The 22,388-nt window shown below is 29.6% G+C and overlaps 1 protein-coding gene and 2 pseudogenes across 2 annotated transcripts; all 3 read right to left on the reverse strand.

Annotated features, from left to right (window-relative positions):
• Positions 1-515: 515 nt before the first annotated feature.
• Positions 516-7,597, reverse strand: LOC149061092 (uncharacterized; annotated as a pseudogene). The gene is made up of 7 exons (XR_016189333.1): positions 7,383-7,597; positions 4,832-5,359; positions 4,373-4,746; positions 1,639-1,771; positions 1,360-1,399; positions 901-961; positions 516-808 (listed from the first exon to the last, which is right to left on the reverse strand). The product of XR_016189333.1 is annotated as an uncharacterized LOC149061092 (transcript).
• On the reverse strand, positions 2,145-3,691 carry LOC149061093 (uncharacterized). Its single transcript, XM_089215420.1, has 2 exons — positions 2,212-3,691; positions 2,145-2,152 (listed from the first exon to the last, which is right to left on the reverse strand). Exons 1-2 carry the CDS (start codon positions 3,689-3,691, stop codon positions 2,145-2,147), a joined length of 1,488 nt encoding a protein of 495 aa, XP_089071546.1.
• A 2,516-nt stretch (positions 7,598-10,113) lies between the features above and the next one.
• LOC149061094 (uncharacterized) lies at positions 10,114-11,101 on the reverse strand (annotated as a pseudogene).
• Positions 11,102-22,388: the final 11,287 nt, after the last annotated feature.

Genomic DNA, 22,388 nt, shown 5'->3' on the forward strand with positions numbered 1-22,388 from the left:
TTACAATTAAATCAGTTGTGCAGTAAAAGTGTTTTATTTACATAGTAATCAAATAAATATCTAATAAATTAACCACAAATTAAGTTGTTATACTTATTACACCCAATCCATCTACCTCAACACCAGTCGTTTGTCCTCCTGTATGCTGGGACGCTACAATACAAACATAAGTAATGTATAAATTATAAAACTAAGATTTTATGGACGTATTAAAAAAAAAATTATAATGCTGAAATTTAAAATATAAATGTGATGTATTTTTTTTTCGTTTAAGTTTATCCATAAATAGAAACAAAATAAAAACATTCAAATACCTATAAATTAAATACCTAGACAAAATGTAACTTTAACAAATATGAAGTAAATAATACATTGACGAGTATAGTAGAGATGGTACAATTTTTCTTTAATGAACTGATTCTTTTTTCAATTAAATAAACTGGTTCAGACTGATTCAGTGAATCATTTAATCATAAGAATCATAATTCAACTTTTTTGTTTATTTGTGACAGCCACTGACAAGTTCATTTAATCAAATTTAATTTACAATTATAAGTGCAATATTTTTATAAGTGGACAAGTAGAAAATATAATTTAAAGTAATTAAAATATATACAGTACCTATATTTTATTATTTACAACACACTCAGGGATAAGGTCCAATTTGTTGTCGAACAAAGCCATCATTTCGGTGACCAGTCCTCTTCAAAAATATAAACAAGTCACTGTCTCTGTTTAGTTGTTGTACTGATTCTCTTATTATCCGTGTTGTATTTTCCCTTTCAGATCTGGAAGTACCATCTCTAATCTAAAAAAGTAAATATAATTGACATAATTCAAACGCAATCAAAATAACATATTAACATTTTTATTCAAAAAATTAAACAATTAAACAATTACCGTGAGATTATTTGTGCGCTGTTGAAATTCTACAAAGAACTGATTTTCAACAATAATAAGGCTTTCTGTTAAAAAAAAAAATGTATATTAATATTTAATAGCATAATATTGTTGACGATTAAAATAATTTAAAGCAATTGTTTTTATGCTACAAATACTAATAAAATAAATAAATAAATAACATATTTATTAACATGCACAATATTTATAAAGCACAAATATTCACCACACAACAAATATTTATAATACTATATTTACACATAAGTTAATATTTTAAGTAATAATTATTTAAATTTTTTAAAAATTGAAACGCATTCAAAACTAAGGGAATCAATTCAATTTTACAACACTAGGGGTTAAACTTGTCAAGGCAATAATAAACAAGTGGAGAAAATAGAAAACAAATTTTATATTAAAAACGAATATTGATGAAACTTACTATGAATTATTATTTATAACAACTTATTATTCCTATGAATTGTTCTTACACTGTTGATCATGTTAAACATGAAGGGGCGTCATTTGGGGGGGGGGGGTCAAAGTGTGCGGTTTCACCCCTTACTTTTAGAATGTTACAATTGGCTTGCGCCTTTCTGAAGCTTAAAATAATACACGTGCCACGAATGCACAATTATTTATATGATTAAAATCAAATTGTAATAATCGGCCTATATAATGTATGGAAATAATTGAATGCAGGATAATATACATAGGTATACGTACAGAATTCATAAGAGTAGGTACGATCATAATCAGTTACAAAACGGATTCTATTACAATTAAAAAGTAGAATATTGTGTATGACAGTGAATAACGCAGAGTATGTTTCTTCTGTTTTTCTCCTCAAAAGAACATAGACCATTGGAAATGCCTAAACTGTAAAAAACAATATATTAGAACATTATGACAACAGTAATAGGTATATACTAATAACCAGGGCTCATAAGTTATAGCTCTAAAAAAGGTTGTTATTAGCGCAATAATATGCTATAAAAAATATTCATATAAGCTCTTAAATATGCACTAAAAATACTAAAATATGCAAAAAAAACATTTATATAAAAAATTATGTTTTATTAAAAAAAAAAAATAATAATATTAAAAATACTAAAATGTGCAAAAAAAATTATTTGTATGAAAACATTTTTAAGGTTTCATTAATTATTTAAAAAAAAAATATGAATTAATATAACTGAATTATTGTTTATTGTATCATGGACGACTTGTGGTATTCATTTATTCTGCTATTGTTCTGTTAAAAAAAAATTATTTTAATATTTAATATAAATTAATAAAAAAACATATATTTACCTTGAAAGTTACATTGAATAATGAGATGTTTGTACAAGTTTTCAAAGTGAAATGATCTTCGATTGTTACTGAGTAGAGTCTTGTACATTGAAAAAGATCGTTCGATGTCTACTGACGTAGTTGGTGCAAACTTAAAGTATACGAGATCATCTGTTGAGAAGTCTTTGGGAAGTCCAGGTTCAAATTCTGTGTTCATATTAATACCAGATAATACATTTGAAATATTTTTTAAAATTTTAAGACCGACATTTTTGAGGGTGACGTTATTGAGTTTATTAAAAACAGCTTTTCCAATTGGTCCTTGGAGAGTTTCAAATACTTTTTCAACATTTTCAAACACATTTATAGCTTCGGCTAATGGTAATCCTTGCTCTTGTAACTTGGTAATGGCAACTGTTAAAATTGTAAAATTAGACTTTATGTAGGCCAAATCTCTTTCAATACCAGCTTTGGAAATATATTTTTTGGCCTCTTTAATACTAACAGCATCATCGGCGTCTAGTTTTTCAAGAATTGTACGTATGATTTCAATGTTTTCACAATAGTAATTCGAGGCGATGATCCACGTACTCCAACGTGTTATAATAGGCTCCGGTGGCAAATTTAAATGAGGAGCTTCATCTTTGAACAATTGAACACGGTTTGGTGCCTTACGGAATATTTTTTTAACACTAGAAATAAGTTTGTCGACATTACTAAACTTGGCCCTTACTTCCTCTGCTACTCGATGGAGTCCATGAGCCGTACACGTGATATGAATCATTTTGGAATAAAATGCTTTCAATGTATTACCAGCTTTTATCATATAGGGAGCGGCGTCGGACGTAAACAATAAAAATTCATGTTGAATACCAATGATTCCGATAGATTTGTCAAATACTCTGCAAATAGTCGAATAATTTGTCTTGTCTAATTGTTCTGAATGTACTAAATATTGTTTGCCTGGGTAATCCGCTTCAAGTATACCAACAATTACATTAGCAACAAATCTACCTTCAATATCGGTAGTTTCGTCGATACTGACCCAAACTTTTTTACCAGACAGTTCAAGTTTGATTTTACTTATTGTATCGTCAATAATGTCATCTATGTATCCAAGTCTCAAGTTTGTTTCTGTAGGAACATTATTTCTGGTATAAACTTCCAAAAATTTACGAAAGCTTTGATTTGAAACTTTATTCAGTGGTATATTTGCTGATAACAACGCAAAACACAAGTCTTTACTAAATGAGGACTTTTTGGTAGAGTTGGTAACCAGTTGTTGTTTTTTTTGTTCACCTTGGATTTCTGCACGTTTAACGGCCTTAATGTGTTTTTCAGTTTTTAAATGTTGTGTGATATTAAATTTTTTTTCATGGTTAATTTTAACATTACAAAACTTACATAGTAATACACTTGCGTCGGTTGCAAAAATATTTTCACCAAATTCGCGAACAATATTCCTAAGACGACTAGAAACAGATTGTTTTTCTTTAGGCATTGTAAAATATGGTGAAAGGAATTGTGAATTCACGAAACGAACTAGCACGCACACAATACGACAAATCGGAAACGACTGCAAAATTTTACTCAGTAATAATCTGTAAATAATCTGATATTAATGATATCGGAATATCTAGATAAAGATATTGGAATACCTAGAAAATATAAAAATAAAATACTAGTGCGTACGCTACAATTAGAAACATAATGGTTTCCTTATCGATTGGATTACGAAGTTTCGGGCGTACACCTCACTACGTCGTGAATCGTACATAAGTTAGGTATATTATAATTTATAATTATTTATAATATTACAAGAAAAAAATTAATTAACATGAATTAATTACTAATATAAATAATTAATACGAATTAAGTTATTTGTTATTAATTATTATTAAGAAAAAAATGTTTTAAAGGCTACGAAACTGAAAAAAAAAAAAATAAAAAATATTATGCAAAGATAATCGGAAAATAGTCGGAAAAATAGAAAAAAAAGCAAAATAGCACTTAAATGTCGAAATATGCAAAAATATGCAAAATAAAATTTCGTATTTAGCTTCTTGGTTATCTGAAACAAATTTATAGCTCACACATATATCCCTAGGACCTCTCAAAAAAAATATGCAAATGCTAGAAGTTATGAGCCCTGCTAATAACGAATATCAACAGAATTGCTTACTACATTTTTGTAGAGTACTTGAAATGTCAGAAAACTTTGCAAGTCTCCTGGCACTTGAAGAAGTGTCATGTATGTACCATATATTCCAATTATCTCTACTGTAGCTAACTCTTGACGATATCTGTCAATTGCAGAAATGTTTGCAAATATAAGTCCTACACTTACCTACTCCGTTTACAATCAATTCTTGATTGAAAAATGCTGTGGAAGGAATTTGAAATGTAGAAGCGTAATTTAGATTTCGTGGATCCCTCAACATTTCTGATAGTTTGTGGATGTCCTGAGACAATTCTGGGCGCCTTGATTGTCTCATCTTTTTCGCTCTCGATTGTGTCTGGAGGAATGTATAGTTTATGGCAGCTTGAGGATGTCTACCAAAAGTATAACAAATTAATATGTATTTAGCATAATTTATATACTTATATTTCACCACAACAATGAAGTAAACTAACTTATCTAATTATTTCGCTGTTATAAAGACTTCGAATTGATGGGGTTGTAGTTGTGCGGTCAACAGCTCTTTCACCGAGTGCGTTCCTCAAGAATGGTACATCTAAGTCAATTGCTTCTGGATTATGATTGTGAGGAGTTATAATAGAAAGTTGGTTGTCCATCTCATTTCTACTGATTTATGCTGAACCGTAACACTTATGACCTCTGGGGTTTCTTTTCTGCTAACAAATTAATTTTATTGTATTGACCTGTAACTTCTTTTGATAATATTTGTACCCCAAATTATCCACATACAATTTTGAGTTGAGTCTAATGCCGGGGATTGTTCTGCAGTATGTTCTTGGTTCTGCATTTATTATAAATTCTTGTGCTCCATTTTCTTGTTCTTCGTCAGGTGCTGGTCCATCTTCTTGTTCTCCATCGTGTGCTGGTCCATCTTCTTGTTCTTCATTGTGTGCTGGTCCATCTTCTTGTTCTTCATTGTGTGCTGGTACTTCTTCTCGCTCTTCATCGTGTGCTGGTACTTCTTTTGTTCTTCATCGTGTGCTGGAGCTTCTATTTCTTCATCAGGTGTTAGTCCATCTTCTACGGTTTCTCATATCTTCAGTAATTTTATCGAAACACTTCATTTTACATTTACAAGGTGGACCCATGGATTTTGCATTCTGATTTTTGCCTGCTCTAGTTTTATGTTCTAACTCTAAATTTAGTTCATTTTTGATTTTACATCTTTCCAATCTTGAGGATTTCTCAGACGCTTCCTCTGAAGTTTTATACTGGGAGTCATAACACGTTTTAGTGAGGAAATATTCACAACATTACTAGGGTTCTGCCATTACAAAATAAAATAATAAATGTAAAATTATTAAAAATGGTACCTTTGTTAAAATGTGATAATATTATAATATTAAAATATATATTATATTAATAAATAATTTAAATAAATATTGACAAATGCCAAAAGTATAATGAATTCAAGACTACAAAATAATAATATTATTATAAAAATAATTTGTTAACTTATTTTGACCATTATTACTAATAAATTAATATAATATACTATTAAATAAGTACCTACTAATAAGATTTTGAATAATTTACATCATTTATATTATAATCATCATTTTCATCAATTCCATAGCCATCATTCACAAAAGTGTTAGCATTATTGACTACACTTAAATTGTCCAATTGAGGTGTGTATTCTGGATCTTTGTCACTATCATAAATATCAGAATCACTATCCTCAATGCAAAATAAATCCGGCAGTTAAAAATCAATATAACAATAGTATAAACTTAAAGTATAATATTACTATTACCTAAGTATAACAAAATACATTTTTTTAAATATTTTAGTTATATTAATATTACCTGATCTTGTATAGGTATATTAAAATCATTATTCATTTCATTAACCTCATTGGGATCACTACTCATATTCCTATAAACATAAGTATCTAGTATACTATCACAGTTAGAATCGCTAAAGTCTATATTATTGTCCTACTGCACCTAATTGGCTCTTGATTAACTCTTTAGTAACTAGTTAAGTAAAACTAGTAAACTAGGATAGGTACTTACAATTAAATATTAATAATAATTGACATCACTAATTTATTATCAGCGTTTCTTAAACTTTTTTATCCGTGGAACTCTTTTGATGTCCACTTTTATTTACCTTTTTACCTTTTTTTTTAGGATTATTTGCAAATGAATTATAATATTAAGTAGAAGTATAGATTATTAAATATAGAGTTAGCTGATAGATTATTCCATATGACTTATACATTATTATATAATATATAAGTAATTTTCTTGAACATTTTTAAAAAATAATTCAAGCTTCTTGGAACCCTGAAATAATCTACGCGGAACCCCAGGGTTCCGTGGAACACTGCAGTTTAAGAAACGCTGAGCTATAGATACACTGTTTTTCGCGGGTAATATTTGTTATCAAAAATCATATCTAAACCACAGAGTAATATTACTCTATGATCTAAACATAATTATTCTGTTTTCGTTAGTCATCATATTATCGGTGAATTTTAATTAAATTGTTTTCCTAAGTTCTTTGGATAGCTAGAAAGGAACTAAAGAAAATAAAAAAAACACTTGCATCTGATTTTCTGTTGTGTTCGGCTTCATTATCATTAGAAAAACATTGAAGGTATTCGTTATAGCCTAAACTTCCATCACAGCCCCACTTACATATGAAGTTTATCTGTTTATCAATTACATCATAATGATTAATGAAATTGTAGTCCAAAGTTTGTAATAATCTATTAATCGTATGGTTTAAAAGATGTTGAAGTGGTATAGATGCATCGACTTCACTTACTTTAATTCCATCAGGATAACATCTTAACTTAGCCGAACGAACTTTATCGTATGATGGGTAAATATTAGCTCCCCTTTGTTTCGCTCCCAAACGCGTTGTATTATATGAATCTTTAGTCATTCGAGTATTTATTAAAAACGCGAGCGCTTCGTCTTCTGAGTACGGAGTAATTTTATTTTTCTCAAATGATTTATTATAAAGTTTTCTTATTTTTTACTGTGTCATTTGCGTGAGCAAATTTGCAGCAGCATGTTTGCCATCTCTATACAAGACAGACTTTGTGGCATAAATTAACTCTTGAGAAGAGTGTGAATCTCTTAATTCTTTTATATCTCTTCTCTTAGAACGATCACTTTTTTCAGAAAATAATTTTTTAGGCCTACCTCGGCTTGTTGATGGTTGGTCTATTGATAATTCATCATTGTCGGTCATACGAGGAACGTTAAATTCTAATTGCAGCCAGTTATTATTATTTTTTAAAAATTTGGACAAATCTCGTCTTGAATCCCGCCATTTTTTATTTGTGGTTGTACAATAACCCGTAATTTTGCTTTTCAATATATTTTCAATTTCTACGATTCCCGATTGACCTCCAATCTTATTACGTATGTATGAACAAAGAATGTTGATTGTATCAGTTGAACATATTTTACCGGTTAAATCGTTTGATTTTAAAAATTCAAATAATTCAATATTTTTTATTGTATTTTCAGTATTCATTTTCCTACAAACAAAATTGCATAACTCAGTTAGGGGCACTTAAGGGCGGATAAAACCACTAGTATTTCATAAAATAGAAGTTAAATAATAAAATAAAATATTTATCAAACATCTATAAATCCCTATAAATTATTAAGAGTATTTTGAAATTATAATCAACCCATTTTATAGTTAAGAAAAAGCAAATATTATTATTAAAAAAAAAAAAAAATTATATTAACGACTTAATATTTCTGAAACTAATTTTAAAACATACCTGATATAAGTCTTCGTATATGTAAATGAAATTAAACTAAAATATATAGGCTTAATGTTCATAAAATACAACTGACTATGCACTGTATAATACCACAATGTACAGCTAAATGATGGAAAATGAAACACTATCTTATCGTTTATATGATTGTTAAGGTACAAAAACCATTTTAAATGCAAATAACCATAAATAATCCTTAGCCACAACTAATAATAAATGTTATTTAATAAGTTTTATCTCTTATCTTGGATATTCAGAACTTCTATTTCTGGGGAATTTTTTATTGAATGAATGAACCATTTTATAAGGAATGTTAAACCTAGTCTTGAAGAAAAAGTGTTATTACTTCTAGATGGCCATTCAAGTCATAAAACAGTAGACGCGCTTGAACTTGCTAAAAAGTCAGGTGTTGTTTTACTTTGTCTACCTCCTCATTGCACGCACCGACTTCAACCTTTGGATGTTGGTATTTTTGGTCCTCTTGATGTATAATTTTAACCAAGAAATAGAAATTTGGTTAAAGGCCAATACAAGCAGAACAGTTGGACTCTATCAAAGATCTAACATTTTTGGTCGTGCTTATGTAAAAACAGTTACAATGAAGAATATTTTGTCATCATTTCAAGCCTGTGGTTTAAATCCTTACAACCCAGATATCTTTCCAGATCATTTATTTGCTCCAAGTTTGACAACAAATAATTTGAATTTGATTGAGGAACAAAATGAAGTAATTTTTCCAAGTACTGAAGATACTGAAGATAATATGAATGATGTAACTGTTGCAGACATAGATACAAATTTCCAGACTTCATCATCATTACTTTCACCGATGCCTAGTTGTTTAAACACAGAAACAAACCTAAATACTGAAAATATTTCTCAAATAATACAAACAATTTCACCTTTTTCTAGCTGTTCCTTTACTGGTCCCAGAAAATCAAATAAAAATAGATCTACAGGAACTCAAGTGCTTACAAAAAGCCCACTCATAAAACAATTTTTAAAAAAACAAAATGAGAAAAAAAATAAAGAATTTAAAATGTCTATGAGAATCAAATCTAAAAACACTCAGGCAGTTATCAAAAATCTGCCTATTAAGAATACAAAAAAGAAACAAGAAGAAAAAGTAATTAGAAAATCAAAAAGACCAGTAAACCGCACATATTTTTAGAAGTTCCAACTGAAAACGGTGATGGTGTTCAAAGTGAAAGTGATGATGATAATGATGAAGAAGAAGTTACTTGTCTTTATTGTAATGATTTATACAAACATTTAAAATCTAATGAGACATGGATACCTTGTAATTTCTGTAAAAAATGGGCGCACACAGCCTGTGCAGGTATTGGTTTTGGAGTAAAATATTTTGAATGTGAGTTATGTCAAGAAGACTGAATTTTAAAAATTAACTAAGACTGAAGTTCTAAAGTTAGTCTGAGGAAGACTAATATTCTATTAACAGACAGTTTTTTATTTGTTTTTATTATGTTTTTATAGAACTAGTCTGAGGAATACTAATGTTCTACTATCATACAATATTTTATTATGTTTTTAATAGAATTAGTTTGAGGAAGACTTATGTTTTATTAACGAACACCATTTTTTGTTTTTATTAATATTTTTATAGAATTAGTATGAGGAAGACTAATGTTTTATTACCAAATACCTAATATTTTATTTGTTTTTATAATGTTTTTATAGAATTTTAACTAAAGTCAACTAAATTAGATTTGCCTAGGGCGGCAAAAAATCTATGGCCGGCCGGCTGCCTTTAGGTATCAATACTACAAAATAACAAAATTTCCTTTGCGTTATGTGTAGTTGAACCTGTATTTGAAAATAATAATCGTGGGTTTTCTTCAAAACCAATTTGTTGTTTTTTTTTTGTTCTAAATATTTTATTTTCTTCTCCTTGTATGCATTTTCGGGTTTGATATCTCTTATTGAAAAAGGAAATTTAGTTTCTATTATTGAATCATCTCCAATAAGTCCGTCGGATGATGCAAGGATCAGGATCAACAAATAATCCAGCAGTAACCACTTTTAATTTGTATAATGATTCGAATTGCTCTTTCGCGACAGGTTCAAATTGTATACTGTAACTATATATTAATATATAATATATACAAATATATTTAATTGTTAAATATTTTTTCAAAACATTATAGTAGAAAATATTTTAAATTTTACCTAGTAGCAGTTGTTTCGTGAAAATATACCAAATTATGTTTTTGGCGACAGTATCTTACAATTGACTGGAATAGGTATGCAATTATATTGATGTTATAAGCGTATGACATTACTTAAATGTTTAATAATATTCTTTACCAGACAAAAATGAAACCAGCAGCATTGTAACCGATTCTCAGGAAACTGCATTCATCAATCCGCGCTCGAAATTAGTAACAATTGTTTAATTACCTTAATTCAAAGGTAGTAAATGACGGACTATTTGAAAAAAATCAGTATATGTTTCTTTTGTGACCTTGGTCAAGAGTGCATACACCATCTGTAAAGACTAAAAAGTAAGTATTAATAAGGGCCAGTTAACGATTTTAAACTTGATTTTTTAAATTATTAATACCCACTTTAGTAAACTTACAACATTTTTGTATACAACATAGAAAGTCATTAACGATCCTCTTTTCAACTGTTTAAGTGTACTGGGGACTGTTTTAAAGGTGCCATTAAATCCTGCGATCTTGACGTTTTGGAGTTCCTCGCTAAACCTTTGGATGAATCGAATATTGGCAAAAATAACTTCTACAAATACTAGGTACTTCTAAAACTAACACTTGTAGGAAAAATGTTGATGGTAGTTCTTGCGCAGTTGTAGAGTATTGGTTATTCTCTTGCATATTTAATAAATTCACCAATTTCTGAACTGTCTCAGGAATTTTCGGTCTTCGATGGTTCCACATTCTTTTGCATCGCAGCTGTGCTTGTTGGAATGTATATCCTCAACTTCCGCGAGGATGAAAATGAAGTTAAATAATTAAAATTAAATACCAATAACTAAATAAATATTAATACTTTTATTATAACAATTATTATTTCATAAAATATAAATACAAATTACCAGCTTCATAATTATCTATAGCCCTATAGGTTCTTCATTTTCATCATTAACATCATGTTCTTCAATTACTAAAATATATAATATTTATTTAAAGTATATTATTGCAAGTAAAATTATATTTGTTACTTACCTTCACCAACTCTGAATCTGAGTTATTATCTTGAACTAAAAAGAATTCAATTTAAGTAGTAGGTACCTACCCTAACTTTATTATATTAAAAGTTAAATTTTTTTACTTGCTATATAATAATTGTGATCAACTATGTTGAATTTTTGAACATTTGAAACGGTCCGTGAAAAAATTGAAAAACAAACTCTATCGATTCTGCACGGTTATTTTTGATGAAGTGTCCATTTCTGCATCATTACAATTTAATGAAACAAACGGTAAGGTTATTGGTTTTGAAGACCTTGGGCAAAGTGATCGCTCAACTAAATTCGCAGATAAAGCTCTTGTGTTCATGGTTCGAGGTATCAGAAAAAAATTTAAACAGCCAGTTGCATTTTACCTCACTACCAGCAACATGAATGGTCTAAAGCTTGCCAAAATTATCAAAGAAGTGATAGAAGCTGTACAATCAACTGGTCTTACCGTCATCTCTACTGTATGTGACCAAGCACCTACTAATGTGGCTGCAATAAATAGATTACGTCAAGAAACAAATACTAAATATATGAAGAAAGAAAAAGAAAACCGTCTTTTTGGTTTTGAAATAAATGATAAGGAAATCATTCCTCTCTTTGATGTTCCACATCTTTTAAAAGGTCTTAGAAACAACCTTATAACAAAAGATCTAAATTTTATTTATGACAACAGCCAAAAAAAAGCTTCTTGGAAGCACATAACTCAGTTTTATGAGCTTGATAAAGATCAGAGCACATGAGGAGATCGTTTAGTACCTAAACTTACTGATGCCCGTGTATATAAAGAGAAAATGAAAGTGTCACATGCTGCGTAGGTATTTAGTCAACGTGTGGGTGCAATAATGAAGAGGATTGCTGTTATGTCAAACAATTGCACACCAAGTGAGTTAATAACAAAATATTATAGAATCTTAACAGACCTTTTTTTGTTAATTTTATTGTATATCTAAATTGTTTTTATTTTTTTGTAGGTATTGATCATGAAGCTGCAGACACTGGTCAGTTGTGCTTATTTGTTGACAACCTGTTTGATAGTGCAAATGGAAATGTCATAAAACCAACCCCTAGCAAGGATCTTCGTAGCGCAGTCACATTGACTTCTCCACACTGGGTATTTTGGAGTAAAGCTTTAGAAGTTCTACGAAGTATGAAGTATGGAACAACGAAAAAAATTCCATCAATTGCCAACTGGATAACTACTATTCAAGGACTTCAACTAATTTGTAAGCGACTTCTAAAGGCAGGTTTCAAATACATTCTTCTAAGAAATTTCAATCAAGACCCCATAGAAAATTTTTTTGGATCAATTAGAAGTCACGGATTAAGGAACATCAATCCAACACCTGCAAATTTTATTTCTTCATTTAAATCTCTAGTGATCAATAATCTTACTTCTACTCATCCTGTTGGTGCAAATTGTGAAGACGATGATAGTGATGGCATTTTGGACAACTTGAATGTGACATCGTTTGGGTGGGGTATCGGATTTGATTGTTGAACCAGCCGGCACAAATCACTTCGTATGTTGTCTTCGATCATCCCGTTTATCTTAACCGTTTGGTGTTCGGAACGGGCCTGGTCATCCTCTAACTTTGTGGTTCGTGTTTCAATTGCCTGCCACCTCTCCAGACATTGATCCCACCGGGTCGTCATATCTTCTCTCATGCCCCGAATTCCAGCGTCATTGGCCCGTTGGTTTGCCAGCAACTGGGCAAACATCTTCTGAATCGTCTCATCGGTTGTTGTCGTCCTGGGTGCAGACTGTCCGGTGCTTACCGATAGAGTATCAGTGGGTCCGGTAGCAGTAGACGTTGTGACAATAGGGACCATGTTGGATTTGTACAAAGTTATAATTTCTGGTTGAAGAATTTGATCGATTAATCGGACTGGTGGCTTGGTGGTTCTTTTCCCGGCACTGTCCATCCGCGAATAAAATGATAAAACACAGATATTATGGTTGATGAGACTCCGAAAAAAGAAAAAAAAACAACAACGAAATGTCCGGAAAATAATAGAGTCGTTCGGTAATAATATAGAGGACAACAAAACAAACAAATACTTACATGACCGCCGAACAGCAAAAAAAAAAATGAATATGTGTTTCTAATGGTCCTACGACAAAATATTAATTAGAAAAACCGATGTGTACATACGAGGATGAGTATCCTTGGACAAGTAAGTCTATAACAAAAATAATTAATTAAATAAATCTATAAATGAAAATCACTGCCGGTAACGCCGGGACGACACATGAGCAACACACTAGTTTGTTTGGTAATAAAATATTTGAAAATCACCATGGCGTGGGATATAATATATAATTCAAATTTCAAACGAATAGTATAATGAAAAATAATTAATAAAGAGTAAAATCACTCGAAAAATAAATGAATAATAACTGACGAATAATAATCGCAATCAAACAGTACCAAGATAATACAAAAAAATAAATATTCATTTGAAGGCAACAAACATAATTGTTGGTACGGAAACATCTTGCAAACGCGACGATCGTCGAAACCGAAACAACAAATTCATAACCATTAAAAAAATAAAATGGATACGGTGTTAGGCACCACACCAAGTAATAATCGTACGCTCCTACTAAGTAGGCACAGAATTCCTAGCTACCCCCCAATACGTGCACGGGACGTACAAGCGACTGCACAAGTGTGCGACGATCTACATTACAAGTGACAGTAGTCACCGCGGGATACAAAGTATGGACAACTTAAAGCTAAACGTCGATGTGTGTACGGGCCTAACATGGATAATTAATTTATGGTTGAGGTCTACCAACCGTGATTTGACTACATATCAAACGAGTACCTACCATATATAATACATAATGGATAGGCCATATTGGTTATCAGACGTTCGTCGATCTTCTATCTCACTCAGCAAAAGAGTTTACACTCCATGATATTTCAAAAATATCCTTCCATGAAAATTAATTGTAATTTGAATTTTTTATAATAGAAGTAAATATGTCGTAAGCATATAGTCAAAACAGACATTTTATTAAATGCCTAGGCATTTATAAAGAATTTAATTTTTATGCAATTTCACTATCCGCATAGACACAGCCAAATGCCTAGTAATTTAATAAAATGAAACTAAATTGCCTATTTAAAGTCGGACAAATAAAAATGAATCATTTTGTATTATTTTAATGTTTTTAAAAATTTAACTGTATTTTCTATTAATTATTTATTGCTATTTTATGTATATAAAAAAACCTATGTATTATTTATTAATATGTAAAACTTATAGGTATATGAAATATATTTAAGTCCGTGAACATTGATACTATTGTTTTAAAAATTAAATCATAAATATATATAGGTAATTACTAATTATTAATCATTAATTAGGTATGATAGATGTAGACGATAGTACTTAAAAATGTTTTTTTTGCATTTGCCATATGACATTAAATAACGCTTTTTCTGAATATCACAACATACTTAAAAATAATCATTAAAAATCTGTAAATTTCTCAACTATATTATTTTATTCAACAAAAAAAACAAAAAGTACAGTTTTATTTATTTTAAAAATCAATAAAAATTCTTTGCAATAAATACAATATTACATATCAGATAACATAATATTTATTCATTTCTAAAATTAATAATTTTAGTGAGCTTTTGACGAATTTCGCACGAATCGTTTAACTTTCTTATTTCATGAAAAAATCTTATGTTGAAGTTTTTGAGACCAATAGTTTTTATAAGAAAATCTCGGTGGGTTTCAAAATTGAGTAAATCTAAATGTAGGTTTTGATTAACACATTCCATTTGATTAATTACTGATACATCAATATTAGTTTTTAATTTTAGTATTAACATTTCTCGATCTCTTTTGGAGAATGCTACACTTTTGGAATATTTCCGGAAAACTTGTTCTGCAGTCTGACATATCTTCACAACATTTTTACTTGGTTTCTTAAGTCGGCCTCGGTCTTTGATTGTTGTTAGGTTACTAATTTGATACGGTCCATAGATTTCTTTTATACAATATTGACAATTTAAATTAGTTTCCAATTTTTTAGCAATAAATCCAGCTATATATGAAGTAATATCTTCGATGAATGGACTTAAATTTAAGATTCTGCTAAATAGTTGTTCATCCGGTATTGAGATTAATAAATTATTTTCCTCAACACTATTTGGTAGGTGAGTCTGTGGAGTTGTAATTGATGTTATTGATGTAGAATCTAAAATTGAGCAGTTTCCATATGGTGAAGCTATAATTTCATTATGTATTAACAACCTAATATACGAAGCCTGAAACTGCCTACATGTGGTATTGTCGTTATATCTACCACGGCCTCTAAGAGCACTAAAAAATGTCTCTAAGCGATCTTAATTTGTACGTTATTAAATACGACAAATCCCCTTTTTCTATTAAAACGTTATACAAGTCTAATGCATTTTTTAAACCTAAAATAAGACCTATGAATCCAGTTTTTCTTTTTGAATTGATTACTAGTGTACCATCTTCAAATTTTAATTGAGCAACATATATTTTAAATTTTTCATAAAATGCTTCATATCTTTTGACATTACCTTCAGTAATTTCTCCATTAAAAGGTGTATTTGATAATTTTTTACGAGCATTAAGAATGTTAAATGCGTTGTTAAATATTAAACAAAACTCAGCAGTCGCATTGCAACCATCAAATGATGAGTCCTTTGTTTTGGTAAAAAGCAAAGCATCTGAAACACAAGTACTTAGTATCTGAGCATCTAAACGTACATTAATTTTATGATTTCCATAGAAAATATGCTTAGAAGTTAATTTTGTACCAGCCCTTAGACCTTCTTCTTTTTCTTTTTCATATAATTTTGATATATACTCCCATTTGATCATTTCGTTTTTACCATTTATAATAATTTTTTTGTCGCCCAAAGTATTTCGAATGAGTTTGATCATATGCGCTGGATCATAGAAAGCAAATACTTTTTCTTTTGTGATAGGGTTCAAAAAAAAAGGTTTTGAATTTTCTAGTTCAAAACAATATATTTACATATGTTCCATCAAACGTTACTGAATTTATATTCGCTCCATTTCCGAAATCAGTTCTATGGCCTTTGTTAAAAGATTTCTTCGTTCTGCTCCTGTCATTCCATCAATCAAGAAGTATGCTATGGGTAATTTCCAGTAGTCATTCAGGCCAACCACTAGAAAAACAAGTACATTTCTAGCAAGTGGAAGATCATCTCCATAATCTGTATATCTTCCAGTACCCAAATCAATGTATCCATAAACGTTATTTTGAGTGTCTACTTCTATATGCTTTTTGATACACATCTCATCTTCAGTAAGGTTGCAATAAACAGGACCAGCATCACATTTATCTTTTAACACAACAAATGCTTCATGTGTAAATCCTGGTTTACCATTGACAACTGTATACCATTTACGCAACGTTCGAGGATGAGGTAACATGTTTTTAAATGTTTTACGTACGTTTGTGTACGCTCGTGGAGAATAGTATTGGAGGGTTACTGCAAATTTTCTCAACTCTGGGCAAAACTTTCTTTTCTTGCCATTTAAAATATCTTTAACAATATTGTCTAATACATCAGACTCCAATGCCTAAAATATTTAATAGAATATAAATATTATAACAGTTATTACCAATATTTATTTAAATATTATCTAATTTGTAAGTAATTTCAGATAATATTGAAATAAAATTTAATAATAAATGTTGTAATATTAATAAACAATTATAGTAATAACTAATAGGTATAGGAATTAACTATTGATAAAATAAAAAGATTTGTTCGTCGACATATATTTTGTTTGTTTGAATTATAAAAGTGAAAAATGTTTTCATGAACAATGGCAGACTGTTAAAGCCATAGATAATACATATGGATTACCTATGGTTAAAGCATAAACATATAATATATATTCAGTACGGGATCTAGAGGGAGGCTATCTAGGGCCTATGCCCCAGGCACTAATCATAGAGGGGCGCAAATTTCAAATTTTAACTTTTATGGGCCTGGAAAAATACCCGGGTAACTTTTTAGTTTTTAAATTTATTTTTATTTTAAATTTTTAGTATGCATGTTTTGTAATTCCGTGACATCTTTCAATAGTATATACAACGAAATAATTTATCGTAAAAACACAGATATTAATATTATAAGTACCCGGGTACCGTCATTAAAAGTTGTTTTTTGTCTCAGTCACATAAAGGTTAAACTCGTCATTTTTATATTTTTTTTTAAACAAATTGAATCACTTGTATTAAATTACACAAGTATTTAAAATTAAATAGATTTAATTCAACATGCATTTATTTATTGGTAACTTTTAGGAGAGCTAATATTATGTTGTGCCCCGGGTTACATTATTTGTAGATCCGGTACTGTATATATTTACATAGATATTAAATAATATATATAATGCAACATCAAGTTACAATCAGTGGTTGAATTGGAAAAAAAATAAAGATGGATTCTAAATAAAGTTGAAAAATTAAACAAATTAATCTAATAGTAATCCTATTCTACAGATATTTAAGATATATAAATACAGCTAAAATAATTTAAATACTTACAAATGAAATGAAATGCTTGGAGCATCCACATTTTTAAGTCCACAAACCACACATTTCACCGAGTACACCATTATAATATATTAAGTAGAACTAAAATACTATTAAATTGATGGACTGATTATTAACGAAAGTTAAACTTCTTCAATAATTAACACTTTAAGTAACAAAATAAAACGTATAACAATTAGACTTAAGTCAACGTTAAACGCACGATTCAAATCCCACAATGCAAATGATATAGAATATCGGTTACCACTTATCAGTGTTCTGTGCTATAACACGCATGGAAAAACACACAAACCATGGAAGAAAAGATAACTTTTTTGCTGAGTAGGATAGAAGATACGTTTTTTATATTGCTGTCTCTCTTCTTTATTCGGGAACGCTGCCCGCTATGTAACCAGTATACACAGGGCCTATCCATTATATATTATCTATGAATATGGACCATACATATTTCAATTCAAAAAAGACTTTTACAGTACGGTATAAACATAAATCTCCTGTTGAGTTCCACAATGTACAGCCAGATAAATAATATAAAAATTAAGTAAAACAATAATGAATGATTAAATGTATTCATGAATCATGCTGATTTTATTTCATACTTGATAGTCCTACAAAAAGAGGAATATCTTTTCACAAATTTCCAACTAATCGGAGTCTTAAAAATAAATGGGAAGTTGTGTTAAGAATGGTTATAAAAAGTTCAAAAACTTCACTAGTAAGTATGGCAGTGAAAATTTGTTGATTAGGTAGTGATTTTGTGAAAACTAAGAACTTTGATTATACCTATTTATTGAATTAACTATACTATATTTACAACATAGATTATTGTTTAATTGAGTGATTTTTTATTTTTGTTAGTTAGAATTATTGAATTATCAAATGTGGAATAGATTATTAAGTAGGCATCATCTAAATTACATAACAATAAACCAAGCTGTATTTGCGCATAATATTGATGTTTAGATTTTAATGAGAACTCTCCATTATTTACACTAATGTACTTCAATGTAGCAATCAAATCAGATCCACATAGGTAAATGTTTTCCATCTACAGGACATTTTAATTCCAGAAGCCAGTAATTATTTAGACCACATTTTACAAATCCATCTGGACTAAATCCAAACCATGGACAATTTATATTGACAATAAATCCTAATCTAATAACTTTAACATCAAAATCATGTTCAAAACATGAAAGAGCATTTTTCTCATTATCTAAACCATATTTAGTAGCCCTGTTGCCGAGAAATTTAGAAAACATCACAGATTTGACCTTAGAATCCCATTTACTGTTTTTACCTTTTGCATAAGTAAAATAATTGTAAGATGAAGTGCCAGTCATTCTACATTGCCTCATTTTTTTCCAGATAGGACCACTTTGATTCAATGTTTTGTTAGAAATATCGATAGCTTGTTCTTTATTTATAACTATGTTAGTCAAATAATAAGTTTTGACTACCTGGCAATAGTTAATACTAAATGGTGACTCTAAACTATTTGAAATTATAGAATTCTTTGAAGTTATAAATTTTTCGAACATAGATAATTCATCAACGTCTAATTTTTTAGGTACATTTTCATAATCCATTGGTTCATGGCAGCCAAATCTGTGGACTGCATATGCTGAATTAGGAAATCCTGAATGAAAATAAAAATGCACCAATAACAAAAAGTTAAAAGTTAATTTAAATTTTAGGTTAACTCAGTTAAGTTAAAAATTAATTCACACTTTTATGAATGTTTTATAAAGTTAAAAAAATGTTAATTTGTTTATACAATTTTTTCTCAACCCAAAATAAAATTATAGACTGTAGTTTTAATAGTTTGATTAGTTAAGTTAATGAAAATCCAAATGTAACTAGTTAAGTTGAAAAGTTAGATTTGAGTTAACTTTAACTTTTTAACCCGTTAATGACCAGCCTTGACAATTATATACCTTGCAAAAAGAATTTTTGTATTCCAGTATTCATCACTTCCGATAATTCATTTGGCAATGACTGTTCATACATACTTCATGCCAATACATTTTTTACATGACAAAATTCTTTTATAGGAACAGGCTTATGAATATCTTTGCTGGCCGCAAAACTAAGGTTTCCCCAAATCAGTACAGCTTAGCGCGACCAGATCATCTTCAAAAATTCTAATAAATAAATAAAAATGTGTATTTTAATTTTAGGTGCCCATAATAGAGTTGAACATAATAAATATTCTTAAAAGAATACAAATAATTAGTGGTGTATATAGAGGGGCGGCCTAGTGGGCTGTAGCCCTCCCCGAAATAGAAAATTTCTTTTATATAAACTGTTAAATATTTAGTAGTCTCTAAGTGCTAAATCACTTACTGGTTGCTATCTGTTATAGCCCACCCCAAAAATTATTTCTATACACTCCACAGCAAATAATGTTGGTTAATGTACTATCTTATATCACTTATATGTCATTAATATCATTTTAAGTTGATTTTTTTTTAATTCTCACTTTTGAAGTTTAAGCATAAAACCAACAATATGTTTACACTTTCCTATACCAGCTTTTCATGAACATGTCCCCAACAGTTGGACTTTTTCGTTCAACATTGACTTTATAACTTCAAGCTAAAGAGGCAAATAAGTATTAATATCATGTTTTTGTAATAAAATGTGAATACTATGATTTAAAATTTAAATCTTACCTGGTGAGGTTTTCCATTCAAGTCACTAATTTTTAAACATAATGCAACCGATTTTAACCTGTCATCTGTATTTTCCAAACAAGCATATTCAATTATATGATTACATTTAACTATTTGTTTACCTTCAACAAATGGTCTTTTAAAGTCTCCCACATAATCAATTATGTCAGTCAATTCAATCACAGACTTAAACATTGTGATTGTTTTAAAAAATATCTTTTATATATTATATGTTAATGTTTTGACCATGCGCCCGTTTCAGCTTATCAGACTACAGCGCCCCTACATTTGCTTTTGATCGCGAATTATCTAAATTATTTTTTTCTTAATTTTCTTAATTCTAACCTAACCACTTTTAGTCACTTCTTCGTGGTTATGTAGACATATAAATTTAGCGGCGCCATCGCGGATTCTTCATAATGTTTAAACAATTTTTTTTGTATGTAGTGGTAAATGTTTATGCATGTAAATTGTGTATGTACATTTTGTAGGTATAACTATGGATGGAACAAAAGATATGAATTATGCCAGTATTTTGATAATTATTCAAATATTTAAAAAATGTCTTTGTAAACAACGTTATCAACTTTTTCTGGATCGGGGGCAAAAATATATAAATTAAATTTGGATGTCACACGTGACAGGGCGACGTATAGTTGACCGTGAGAAAAACATTGAACGCTTAGGTCAATTCCAGCAACATTAAGTGTTTGTCCCTGTGCTTTATTTATAGTCATTGCAAATGCTAATTTAACGGGAAATTGAATACGTTTAAACTTAAAAGGTAAATCTGAGGGTATAATTGGTATTCTTGGTATTAAAACAGTTTTTCCATTACCACACCTTGTTAATATTATGCACTCGAGTAATGAACTTCTCAATTTTTTGATTTGTAGTCTTGTACCGTTGCAAAGTGTGGGAGGGCTCAAATTTCTCATTAAAATAATAGGTGCCCCTATTTTTAAAACCCGTGTATGTGGTAGTACTACAGAAGGCGTTAAAGAGTTAAGAAATTCAGTTGGGAAATGGACTGCATCCTCTTTTTCTAAAACTGTATCAACATTTGTGATTGAGCGTCAAACCTAGATAGAATCAAATCATTTAATTTGTCGACTTGCTAATTTGTTGGTGACAAAATAGCCCTTTCTTGAAACCATTTCAATGATTAAGATATTTAGAAGATATATTTTGAATGTTCGGGTACACGTTTTGAATCAATTTTGTTATAGTGGATACTGAATTACAGAAACTTTTAATATTTATTTTATCATTCGTTGCTTGAAATTCGCCTTTGCCTATTAAAAGTAAATCTTTGACAAAATTTATATTATCTTGATCTGTACATAGCATTCTCATATTAGTTTTAAGTTCTAATATTTTTATATAAGGCCATAAGTAGGATTTTTTCAAAGGCGCGTTGACTTCATCAGCTCTTTTATTTATTTATGTTACACCGTGTAGATAATTGTGTATCAGCATCGGAAAATAAATCTGCAAAAATGTATGGTCATCAGGATGATATGGAAAAAGACTGCCGGCAACGTGGTAAACCTGACCCTGTACTTTAAAGGAAGGCATAAACCCTTTATGAACTACCTGGTTGCTTCTGAATGAAAGTCATATGGAAAGCATTGTTGTAATAACGAATATCGCGTGTGAATTGTTTATGTTTTGTGTGACTTCCATTAAGAAGAGAATTCAATGATTTTGGTGGTATAATTATATCATCTAATTTTACTTTGCTATTAGAGCAACATAAGATT

Source organism: Diuraphis noxia, unplaced genomic scaffold (genome assembly GCF_037042655.1).
Source record: "Diuraphis noxia isolate RWA-SAM2 unplaced genomic scaffold, SU_Dnox_SAM2 contig0001, whole genome shotgun sequence".
In the NCBI taxonomy this organism is placed as follows: domain Eukaryota; kingdom Metazoa; phylum Arthropoda; class Insecta; order Hemiptera; family Aphididae; genus Diuraphis; species Diuraphis noxia.

Bases quoted from the DNA above. Each gene is read 5' to 3' on its own strand.
- LOC149061093 (XM_089215420.1), bottom strand. From the start codon at position 3,691: ATGCCTAAAGAAAAACAATCTGTTTCTAGTCGTCTTAGGAATATTGTT.